Source organism: Synchytrium microbalum, assembly GCF_006535985.1.
Source record: "Synchytrium microbalum strain JEL517 chromosome Unknown SmJEL517_scf0005, whole genome shotgun sequence".
NCBI lineage: Eukaryota > Fungi > Chytridiomycota > Chytridiomycetes > Synchytriales > Synchytriaceae > Synchytrium > Synchytrium microbalum.
In genome coordinates, this window is record NW_022158354.1 from 66088 (window position 1) to 78924 (window position 12837).

Consider the following 12837-nt stretch of genomic DNA (forward strand, 5'->3'; position numbering starts at 1 on the left):
TACCAATGCTGCTACTATCACGAATAATCCAGTGTCGACGCTCCAAAAGATGAATTCAAAACCAGACTTTATCATACCGGCAACATCATCCCGCAAAATATCCACCAAGTCAGGTCTCGTATTCCGAAATCGTAATGCAGACCTTGAAATAGATCTCCGACTTGAGAAATCGGATGCTCGACTAGTTAAATCCTTTCGACAACTCATGGACGATGAGTTGAGTAAGCGGAAGCGACAATCTCGCCCTAATAGTGGCAGCACTGCTCAGCGAAAACCAATAAATAAGTGGCCACGCTTATCAGATGCTAAACGAGCTGCAGAATCGGTTACTGAAATCAAAAAGGCAGAAGCACATTGGGAGTCATCACAATTAGCAGCACTACGATCAAGGATGGAAGGTGACGACAAGTTACGAGAGCTGAAGGAGCAAGTCAGGATTGCGAACATAGAAGCTGCCGAAGCTACAGAACGAATATTAGGACACGGCCCAGGCTCAATTATAGAACTCCCGATACACGCGAGCAACACTGCAACCAATAATTTTAAAAGCGTGAGTAAACAGGTACGCATGGCCGACAACAAATGGAAGAAGGCCGGAAACAAGTCTTCTTTACCCGAAGGACTGGATGACATCAACGTCAAGGCCGTTGAACCGCTGATAGAGTATGCCAAGGGTGAAATAAGTAGAGCCATTCGTCGCATTGTAAGCCAACAAAAACACGTCCAGGGATTAGTATCTAGTGGTGACAGTACACCACAACATGATTCTTCGTCTTCATTGTCTGATATATTAGCAATAGGCATCACCAAGAAGACTGCAGTTATGGACTCACCACAACCAGCTATACAACAACCACCAGTCGCAACAATACAACAACAATATAGTATAGTTCAGCCCGTATCGTATATGAGAGACTCTGAACCGATAAATCGACCAAGACGGAAACGTGATATAGTTATGAAGGCTGAAGAGGTACCGTTTCCCAATGATCTTTATAACACAATTATGGCTCAAGATCCACGATTGTTGGATTTATGGCTTGGAGAATTCGTAGATGGACTGTATCAAGCTGAATTCTTGCCTCCTTTATCCGAGTTTACATGAAAACATTCCAATGAATCTTGTTTATAGACTACACTTTGTATTGTATATAATTGGTTTCACTATAGTAAAAATTCGCTTCCCTTAAATGTGGTGTACAGAATCATTATATTGCTGATTAATGGAAACACGTGTTGGGACGACCTAGTAAAAATGGGTGTCAATGCCAAGCAATCCTTGTCTTCAAAGGCACCAAACCAGACTCACTATTCTCATGCACAGGCATCTCATTCTTCTTGAACTGATTCAACTCTTCACGAATCTGCACCTTCAACTGCGGCGTCAGTTTCCTAAACGTGGCATTTCCATCCGGTTTACGATTATACTCTGATTTACGGAATGTTGGCAGCACTTCGACCGTTTCTGCGAAATTGAGGATTTTGGCATCGATTTCATCAATTCGTGGACGATTTGTCAGTTTTCCTTCTAGGACGTCTTGTAGTGATTGGCGGCGGTTGCGTTCTTGTTCGTGGAAGAGGTTTATGTCTGATTCGCCACCTGCATGAGAATCACTGGTTAGAATCATTTGGTATATATATAAGGTGCAATTGTAACCAACGATGTGTAGTTGGTTACCTCTGAGAATATTCATGTCATGCAATTCACTCTTGGCAGGTCGAGCCTTCAATATCGATCGCAGCTGCTCAGACCTTCTTTCGAAATTAAGACTCTTTTCTAATGGTCCAGCATTTGTCAAATCCGTCATTGAATCTTGACTGTCCACTACAATCGAAAAAAAGGACGCAAGTCAGAAACGCGACTACAACAGTGCATGCAAGAGCATACTCATACCTCGTAAAATATTTCGTAATTTAAGATCAACTTTAGTTGGTCGTGCTCTCAATTTCTTGCTCAAGGATTCACGCCTTGCGAGTGGTTGTGTTTCTTCGTCTTCTTTGGGCTCTGGTGTTGCTGCAGTTGGTGTTGATGGCGCTATTCTTGGCAGTGATACAGCTGATTTCAATTCTGGTTCAGCTAGTTCCAGAAAGTTGGCTTTAGGCTTCACTTTGTGGTTGCAGCAGTAACGAGTCTAAAAAGTACCTACCAGTTTTAGGACTAGACACGTTCCTCATAGATTCACCCAAATTCCTGCTCGACAGTTTCTTTCCAAAATCTAAATCGTACCATCATTCAAATCAGTATCGTCGTGACTAATATCACCTTGGCACCAAAAACATCAACTGCGTACCAGAAACAATCGAGCCCAATGTTTTGCCTTGTCCACGTGTCAGACTACCTCGTAAATTACCATCAGAGCCCATACGGGACCCTGCACCGTCCTGGCCTATCTCTCGAGATGGTTCATAAGGTCCATGGCCGCGCAAGTCACGTAATGACATATTCTTTTGTGAGGACGCTGTTGGTGATGGTGGTGCCTTGTAGAGGTTTCAGAGGCACCAAACGTAATCAACTTGTCTTTATAGATTCTGTTAGCTGTAACTTCTTGTACAGCAGGTTTGACTCTGAAATGTAAGTGAGAGGTCAGATTCAATCAAAAACAGCATTGTCAAGGGTTAGGGTTGAGTATTTTTTTGAACACTTGCCTGCTCTCGCCAAGAGCGCAAAGATGAAGATACGATCAATTCGCGCTAAGCAAACCGAGACGCAAAAAGTTCTTTTACTTTAACTGGCGCCATTTCAAACCGTTTTCGAGAAAACAACTCAAAACCCAGATCTTGACGACAACCCCGTCACGGCTATTTTCATAGAGAATAATGTATGTGCAAAAATGATATTATATGAGTGGGGTTTGTTTTACATCAAAACTTAAATTATTACAACAGTAGCCTAACACTTGTTCTCTTCACAAACACACCGCGATTGTTTGTTTCAAAATACCTCACACCATCAATACTGCCGTCTCCTCCTCTTCCCTCACGAGCCTCATCTAGCTCGATACCTAGAAATTCACCTAGCCCACGCCTTGGAGTCCCGATGAATTTCACCACACCCGGACCTCCTGACCTGCCAGCCACGAGTACTCGAGAACCTATAACTATCCCAGATCTTGTTGGAGAAGCAACAGGTGCTGTTGCAGGTCTCTGAGTTCTATCAGCATCCAGTAAAACTGGCCGTATCCCTCTTGTCTCTTCACCGAGTATGCGACCAGTGCCATTCCGTATCAGATGATCATCTTGTAAGAGTGTTTCTGGTTCTACGAATGCTCCTACAATTGAATTGAAACAAGGTTAGAAATGGGACGAGACAAAAAAACGAGCTTAATCACAGAATTCTTACAGGACACTTGCCTTTTGCGATCCGATAAATTGCAGTGGTATCAAGCAATTTCAGTTCACCCTTCTGTTTGAGTGATATCCATCTTCGTGTTGCGTACTGGATGCATTGGTTGTAAGCTTCTTCGACCATATCACGAACATCAGACCGTCCTGATGACGCAAATGAGCGTTCTCTGAGCCGTTGAATGGTCTGTATATGTGATATGACGTTTGTTTCCTTCAGGCTTGCAGTGACTAGAAGCTAAAAGTTTTAGAATTCATTACAATTATGGATACTTGTTTTTGCCAATGATAACACTATTTATCACTTACCAGCTTTCAAAGTCTCTTCGACATATTCTGCTCCAAATCCAGCACCACCAACAAGTCTAACGAGATACGAGCTCTTCTCACACACTTCAGGAAACGAAGCCACGATTGTATCCTTTGCTCTCGTCCTTATTAAATCACACGCATCCCTAATATTCATAGCCTCACGTTGCGACTTCCCACTTATAGATTTCGGTATCCTAACAGCCATACCCAGATACGAAACACAATTCGTCACAGTAATCCCATCAACAACAGCCCGTATAACAGCACTTCTCAGCTCCGTGTCACTAGACAATGTCCAAAAAGTGGTTTTCGACCATTTACAAACAGCCTCAAAGTTCTCAATCATTACTTTTTCACAATCGTTGATTATATCGGGTTGGTTGACGTCTTTGGCCCAGCGAGCGAGACGCAGGATTTCAGTATCGGTTGTGTGGGTATACAAGGTGCTGATGATTCGAGAGCAGAGACCCGTCATGCCTAGATAGTCGGCTCCCGAGTAGATTGCCTGCAGTTCAGCTGACGTGGTGGGTAGTTCGAGTGGTATCCCATAAGCGTATTTGAGAATGAACGGCAGTGTAAATGCAGTGACACAGGTCTCGTCGAGTTTGATGACACTAGACGACGAATCAGCCCACGGCGAGCTAAACAATGCCCGGCAGAACGGTATCCGTGTAGTGATGATCAATCTGTGGGCTGGCAATTCATATATGTTGTCATTGTGATCGAGGACTGTTATGGTGACATCAGAGAGAGCTTCACTCTCGAATACATCTTGTAAGCCCCATCCTTCTGGGAAATCAAATCCGAAATTATATGCTGCCTTGATCAAGTAATCTAGTTCGGTTTCAGTTGTTTCTGGTTTCAACGTTATGGTGTCCTGATGTTCGAGAGAACAGGCATCGATGCAATAGTCAGAGAGCCGGTTCCGTGCTTCGATCTGTCCAAGTAGGATCACTACATTTGAGAGGCAGTTAGTTAGGCGTCCGTGGAAGATCAATGCTTGCAAACTTTTACATTTATGAACATTTCGTTCGACTTGGGCACCGTCGATCTTGATGATGAGGTCGGTTACAACGATTTCTTTGTATTTGGAGATCTCATCCGCTAGGGGTTCCTCCACTACTTTTCGACTAGGAAGCTTGATCTTCATCACAATTGGATGAACTGACGACAAACTCAAAGCTTTCAACGCGACGAGCAACTTATGCAAAACGCGTCGGCCGAAGAGACATGATTATGAAGAGATGCAAAAGATGAATATGAGTAAAAACTTGGGTCAAAATCTATACAGTATTGCTATTAAATGAAAAGCCATATCCACTCTTTGGCACTTTGATACCATTCTTAGCAAATTGTTGCTCCCACTTCTTCAATTCAACGAGAGATTGGGTGTCATCACTTATAGAGGCCGAGATCTCAGAGAATGCCTTCTCGAAATGCTCGATATGTATAACGCGTTCACTGGTACTTGCTGCACCAGCAGTATTGGCAACAGTCATCAGCGATTCATTATATCCTTCCATCGAGTCCAGCTTTGATAGTACCTCTGCACGAGGCATATCGGCACCTTCTGGTCCCAGCATTTCTCTCATCACAGATTCCTTCACTGACGATAATGCGGCAGCGACAGCTAAATTCTTCAGATCAGAGCCAGAATACATGTTGGTGCGTTTAGCCAAATCGGTAATAGATACAGAAGAGTCTAAATTTTCTTTGGCGAGATGCAGTTGGAGAATACTGGCACGTTGAGCCTCCGTTGGCAAGTCAACTAAGATATAAACGATGAGTGTGCGCTAAGTCTTGCCTTTCACAGCACATACCAAGTATACGCCTAGGCATTCTCCTTAACACAGCATCATCCAAGTCGAACGGCCTATTCGTAGCTCCCATAACTATAACACCTTTGTTATCTGAGTTCAATCTGAGTGATTGCATAGTGTTAGCATAAAAAACCTCACTCTTATATCAGATAATGACGACACTCACCCATCCCACTCCGACATTGCTTCATTGATAATTTCTCTCCTACTAGCATTCCACCCATCTCCTCTTCGAGCACTAAATATTCCATCAATTTCATCAATAAATATAACGACAGGAGCGAGTTTCCTAGCCAACGAGAAAGCTGCACGGATATGCTTCTCTCCTTCTCCAACATATTTATCAAAGATATCAGATAATGCGAGCGCCATAAATCTAGCTCCAGATGCCTTCGCTACAGCTTTAGCTAAAAGTGTTTTGCCTAACATAAAACAGACGTTAGTATTTTTTGCTATAATCTGTCAACAAGTCTTCTACATAACAAACCTGTTCCAGGTGGTCCAAAAAGTAAAACTCCATTATGTCCATGCTGTGACAATATCCCAGTAGCAAAGTGATCAGGCCGGAGCAGTGGCAGAGTTACGAGAGTCTGCAGAGCAAGCTTTGTTGGAGCCGGAAGCACCAAATCAGCGAAAGTAACCGATATTGAAGTTGGATCAATCACAGTCGACAGCATCTTCTTCTCATACGCCGAAACTTCATGACCTCTACTTTTCAGATACTGGAGTGTTGACTTTAAGCCTCGACTGCTTTCATCTTTAGTTGTCTTTGCTGCAGTAGATTGTTGTTGATACGCTTGAGTAGTTGCGGTGGCTGGAGGAATTCCAGAAACCGGAGTACGATTCACTGCTGTATTTTCTACAACTACGGTATTAGACCCAGCACCACCTCGACCACCTTTGGGATTTGTGGTAGTAGGCAATAACTTGTCATCAGTCTGCTCAGTCTCACCAAATCGTTCATTTGCGATTTGAGACACATCGCCATCTTGAATCAAAGTCAATGCTTTGATGAAATGGTGATGCGACAAGACTATCGGAGTGTCTCTACTACGTTGGGTGCTTCCAGTCACGGATTGTCCAACAGCCAAAGCAACCAACCTATCTATTTTCTCCAACGGCCAAACATACTGCTCCAAAATCGGTTTATTAACACGCAATCGATGCGACTCTCTACCTGGCGGTGTCACACTAGCACCATCTGAAAACTCTACACCGCGCGACAAACAGGACATACGTATTGACGTCCAATTCGTCTCTGCAACTTCCCTCCTCATATCCAGTTCCATCCGTGACAGCCACTTATCCAGCGCTACCTCCATTTCTGCATGCGATTCTGGTGCGAATAATCTACTATACGGCGGTGGCACATCGATACGAGTAAATGAGTCTAGAGCTTGGTCTATCGGTGAAGCAAACAACTGATTATCGTGCCATAAATTTAAACCACCACATTGACTACGTGCTGCTGCTGTCGAGGGTATTGACGAGTCTTTGGGCGTGGCACCACCATCGAAAAGTAAGTGGTAAAATGCAGCGTCTTTACTGAGGTTACCAGCTTCAAAAATTGAAGGATGACACGATCCTACTAACACTATAGGTAGATGTGGCGATAATGCGGTCATCATGTCTAGCACAGACTGTACAAAGTATTGGCCCGAGTTGCCACCATACTGTAGGGCATCAGACAAGTCTCGAATATTTATGATTATGTTATTGTTTGGTGAGGCTCGAGACGTTGCGACCAGGAAATTACCCAACTCTCTAACACTCTGCTGTATTTCGAGCTGACTCAAATCATGCGCATAATAAGCTAAAGGCGATGACGACGGTGGACTACTAGAACTAGTCGTCCTTCCATCAGACGGTGGCGGTGTCTGCTGAAAGCTCAACACTATGTCGTTCCTGCCTGGTTCAGCAAGTACTATAGACTGATCAGGCCTTACAGTCAGATTTAATCTAACTGGCATACTACGTTGGAATTCACGAGCCAAATTCGTGACGTTTTTACGATCATCTTCATCGTACGCGTCCTCAAATTCTTCGTATAGGTCTATATCTAAACACGTAGACGAAAACAGTTAGATCTCGCGTTCAACCAAAAACAAACATTGCAATCGATGTTTTGTATACCGTCGTCGTCGTTGGCTCCATCTTCATCTGATGCCACAACATTAGAATTCACCGGTTCAAAATTACTCGGCGAGAATGATTTCGATATCGGGAAGGTAGCGAATGAATTCCATGGCTGCTGTTGCTGCTGCTGCTGCTGTTGTTGCGGTTTCTTTGCTTTTTGAACCAGTTTCACACCACGTACCACTGACGGATAATCAATAACTACCACATGAGCATGCTGCTCTCGTGCCACAGCTCTAATCGTAGCATCTAGGTACTTGCCCGCACCAACGTGCGGACATGACAAGACCAAACATTTTGGATTTCCAGCACCGTATGGTGACAGCTGGCTTCCAATCAGCGCCCGCAACGTATTTATAGTAGCCTGTGAGATATAGTACGGGTACGTCGACTTATTGCCCACGTCTTCCGTCAATTCACCGTGAGGTTTGAAATCCACAAATGTTGGGATTGGATGCTCGTCAGACTGTACTCCATCGGTTGATGAGGCTTGATTGCTGCTTCCAGATGTAAGCTCTTTGCGTTTACTCCTTCTGGTGGTATAGTTATCGTTAATTGAGGACCATGAAGCGTAACGCTTTTGTTGAAGCTCGATTGATGGAGCTTCCACGCAGAGAGACGATGAGATACGTGGACCTGCTCGTTGTAATGTCCGGATGGCTAGCTTGCTAGCAGTCTGCACTACTATTCTGTTCCTAACCATCTATGAAATCAAAAGATGTCTTGTGGATTTGGTGCCTACTCATCACGAAAGCATCATCGCGATGTAGACACGGATTTCCAAAATGCTAATTTATTGTAGTTTTAAAGAGGTTCAAAATAGAGCATGATATAATATTCACATTGCTAGACTGTTGTTTTTTAAATCTTATCATGTAACACCCCTGCTTCTTCCAAGTCGACTTCCTTCATCACACCCAAGTGGCCCAACCGTTCCACAACATGTTGCGCCACCATGTGGGATAAAGTCCAAGTAGTCAACATTGGCCTAAACAAAGCGCAAAAATGTCAAAAATCACAAACCACAACAATAACACGCAAACTTACGGGACTCCAGGCGGCGTAGGCAACAACGAAGCATCAGCAACAAACAAATTAACAGCCTCAAAAGCTTCACCATCAGGATTCACAGCACCCATATCATCAGACCCAGCCATGCGACACGTTCCAGACTGAGCTGTGCTAATAACAGGTCCCAATCCAGCACGATTGACCTGACTTTGCCATTCCCAGAAGGGTCCTCGAGTTAAGTTAGACTTGTCATTAGGTGATACTTTATATTCTTCTACTCCACTTTGCATACTCCATACTCGGTTTGCTCCAGCACCTACAGCGAGAGCGGAAGCAACCAAAGCACCCTTGACTAGATGGGTGGTTTCGGATGGCGTTATTGGGGCAATTAGTTTAGGACAGTTCGTGTTCTTTGTGGCATTAAGATGAGGCACATGTCGAGATGTTGAGGTCACCATGAGCGGGACAAGATGACGGTATCGAGCCATTATTAGTTTATGATGGAATCCAGACACAAAGGGCGTCATCCGTGCCAGCACGGATGGACTCAACGATGGAGTAGTAATAGATATAGATGGTGATTCAGTGCATTCATAACTTAGTGCATCGACGCGTTCGACTACTTGGTTCATTGATGTAGCTAATACCAATGTCGATGGATGCAATGCTAGATTATTACCAATATTAGGGTTACGGAGGCCCGACGCTTGTAACAGTCGTGGAGTAGCTAAGGCACCGGCAGCAGCTACTACAATGGAGGCCGTGATTTTGATACGAGTTCCAGAAGTTATTAAGACACCTTCAATGCCTGTAGCTTTACCATGTGGTCGTGATCTATTAATACGAGTAGCACGAACACCTTCCATAAAGATGGCACCAAAATCTCCGGCTTCCTTCAAAAAAGAGCCTGGATCATGACCATGTTCAGATATAGGTATGGGACTAGCTGAATAATCTAAAGTCGTGGCACCATTCTTCAGTATTTCAGAAGCCGAGCGAGGTGCAGGTGTTTTTGTTGCAGCCTGTACGCGACTCTGAATGTAGCTAAGAGATCCTTGGAAGGACTCCGTTTCAAGTTTGGGTAGATTGAAGGCTTTTGCCCATGTTGATAGTATTTCAGCCGGAGGAGCTGCACAAGCATTCCATCCAACCTGAATTGGTAAGAAAAATCAGTGATTTGGTGATTGCAAAAAAGAATGAAAAACAAACAACCCAATCTTTGTCTGTAAACAATGCGCTTACCATAGCACTACCTCCCCATGTCGAACCAGTCAGTACGGTAGTTTTCAAGTCTTCGGAATGCATTAAATTATCACCCTCAAACATCTCAACTTCCAAGTCAACATTTGCAGCAGCAGCTCGAGAGGGGGTAACATACATTCCCTTTTCAACTACAATGACTTTGTATCCTGCTTTACTGACTTCAGCAGCTACAACTGCACCACCGGCACCTAACAAATGAAGACATTTGAGTACGATGCCAATTGATGAGGCGGATTACAACAAAGAAAAAGCGCAAGTGCAGATTCTGAATCAGCGCTTACCACTGCCAATAACAATCACATCACATTCAAACTCGATGGGTTTACGTTTAAGTCCCCACCCTTGGACAAATCCACCACCAGCATAGAGGAAACTGGCTCTTCTACGTTGGACTTCGCCCCAAGCTTCAACATCAATGAATCTAAATCCACCACCACCAGATTGTACATGGCGACGTTCCCATTCTACTACAGGACCCTCGTAACCCATAGTACGCCATGCTGGATTCTTTGAGGTGTCAACGACAATATTAGTATCTGTAGTCTCTGTTGTTGATGGTTGCTCCTGATGTTGCATTTGTTGTTGCTGCTGCTGTTGCTGTTGTTGACCAGGCATTTGAGCCTTTGAGTAAACAATATTATACGTCAATGAGCTGACCAATAGAAGCGCCTCCTGAACCCATCTAGTCTTGGAAGCCGTCATTCCAATAACGACTTCTTCACGGATATTACGACTAAATGAAGCAAATGGTTTCCATCTCATGTCCTTTGGCACCAGTTTATTAGGGAGGATGGACCACAAGGCAAGTGGATTGGCCAGTGTTGATAAGAGTCGACTAACCAATACTCGATCGTATTCTCGTTTCGATCCTGCTGGTCCTCCGACAAGGACTCGTGAGATACCTTCTACAGCACCCAATTCAGAAGCACTCATTGAAGCAAATGCTTTCAAAGCATCTCTATAAGAATCTAGTGTTTCGCCGGGCGGTGGTGGGAAGTGCGATAAATGGCTTTCTACGAGGATGTCGGTTTCGAGGGCAGTTAACGGTGATATATACGTGTCGACCAAGGCAGTAAGAGCTGTGCGTTGCGGATCTGAGAATACATGCTTGTTTGGGAGTACAGGCAACGGCGGGTGTGGCGACTCGATACCCAACGACTTATTAATGGATTTACGTTTAGCATTAGCACTACTGTTTCTCAAAGAGCTGCGTGGGCTTAAATCAAGTGCATTCTTAGTAGGTACATTGCTAGCTATTGGATAAGGTGATGCTATTGGTGGTAGTTGCTCCATATTAGTAGCATTAACCACAGGCTCGTCCTTCAAGTTCTCCTTGGGCATCTTTCGTTGTAGTCTCTTGCTCAAAAATGATTGCGGGAGGAAGGCTGAATCTTCGTTACCGCGAGCAGCTCGAGCCATTTCTCTCTCTAGAGCCCTAGAACGAGAGTTGCCCTTTCTGGGTGATGATGATGCAGCAGCAGTAGCAGCAGCTTCTCGAGTCTCACTTGGAGTTGGAGTACTGTCAAATCTCACTTGACTAACTTCACTCGAGTCGGTATCTACTGGTGCTGCTACTGGTTCGTGATTCTTTGATCCAAATAACTGCCACGGTTTATGTTTACGTTCGTTTCTCTTTGGCGACAGTGAGGGCGTATCGTTTAAAGAGAGCTCAGGGGTCTGATGTTGATGTTCGGTATTCTCTGGCCACGGTGAAGCATTATTGTTTAAAGTGAGATCCGAGGCCTGTTGGTTTAACGTTGGATGATCTGCAGTCGGATCTACGTCTCGAGTCGAGATTACACCATAAGGGGAGCTATGTATAGTTGTATTGGCGTCACCGCCAGATGGAATGACTGTGTACAGGTCGTGGTTTGTTCGAGCAGTGATGCGATATTGGCTTTCAACGGGAACCTGGTCATCGTGGGGTGGTTCTACAATCAACACAGGAGCACCTGCATATTGACCTTCAATGGAGCCCCGTTTACTATTACTGCTTCTCTTTGCTAGACTACTAGGCCAGAGTGATTTTGGTCGTGGTGAAGCCGGAGGAGTTTGATACTGATACTGCTGCGGGTCTTGGTGCTGCTGAGAGGGGACAGATAATGATTTACGAAATACCAAATCCCACTTGCGTTCATTAGTATGGTGTGGTGGTGCGACATGGGAGGCTAGATCCTTGATGTGCTCATAGCCTTCGACATCAAAGTTGGATGGAGCCGGACGAGCACCTACAAGCCGGTCCTTAGATCTGGCCTCTGTCTGCCATGGCGCTTCCCTCGGCCCAGGCGCCATTGAGCTCAATGTATTCTTGCTGGCTACTTTGCAAGAAAGTTTGCTAGTGAGCAAAAAGACAAGAGTGTTCGGAGGTAGTCTCTGACGTTACCAAGGTGGAGAGAAAGAAAGATATTTTGCCCTATGCTAGTCTGGCTAGTGTGCCCCTTGCGAACAGGCGATAACCTCCGGATCTTGACGTTGCAAGAGTTAGTTTCAAAGTTTGACACGGTTTCACTTGTCTCAGTTGGCTTTCAAAACTTTAAAATACAGAGTTATGCTCTTTTTATTCCAATATGTTCTCTACGTCCCTATATAGTTACTATGTACAATTGTCGTATCTGAAGACAATTCCAAACGTCCGTTGTTCCTGCTGTGCTTTTAAGCTGTTGCGCCTGCCCTCTTCCTCTTGACACCTTTAATTACTACCGGCGTTGGTGAGAGTTCTCCATCTATGGTAAACCATGATGGGAGTCTCCTATCGTTCGCAGCTTTGATTCCTGCTATTCCTGATGTCGAGTGTATGGGATTGAAGACTGTGTAATCCATGGCTTTATAAGAGGAATTATAGGTTGATTTGGAGTCATCGAATGACTTTGAATATGGTTCGTAGTCGTCAAAGTGCAAGGCAGGAGGGATGCTATATCCATACTCCAAGTCAACATCAAAGATCACGGCCATT

At 44.5% G+C, this 12837-nt stretch overlaps 1 protein-coding gene across 1 annotated transcript; it reads right to left on the minus strand.

Annotated features, from left to right (window-relative positions):
- Positions 1-1220: 1220 nt before the first annotated feature.
- On the minus strand, positions 1221-12176 carry SmJEL517_g01421 (uncharacterized protein; the record flags this gene model as incomplete). Its single annotated transcript, XM_031167349.1, has 20 exons — positions 1221-1246; positions 1310-1600; positions 1679-1825; positions 1895-2077; positions 2148-2216; positions 2292-2478; positions 2553-2565; positions 2942-3269; positions 3400-3573; positions 3652-4608; positions 4669-4798; positions 4944-5422; positions 5475-5575; positions 5641-5896; positions 5962-7533; positions 7608-8313; positions 8493-8598; positions 8658-9772; positions 9864-10072; positions 10166-12176. 20 exons carry the CDS (start codon positions 12174-12176, stop codon positions 1221-1223), a joined length of 9060 nt encoding a protein of 3019 aa, XP_031026606.1.
- Positions 12177-12837: the final 661 nt, after the last annotated feature.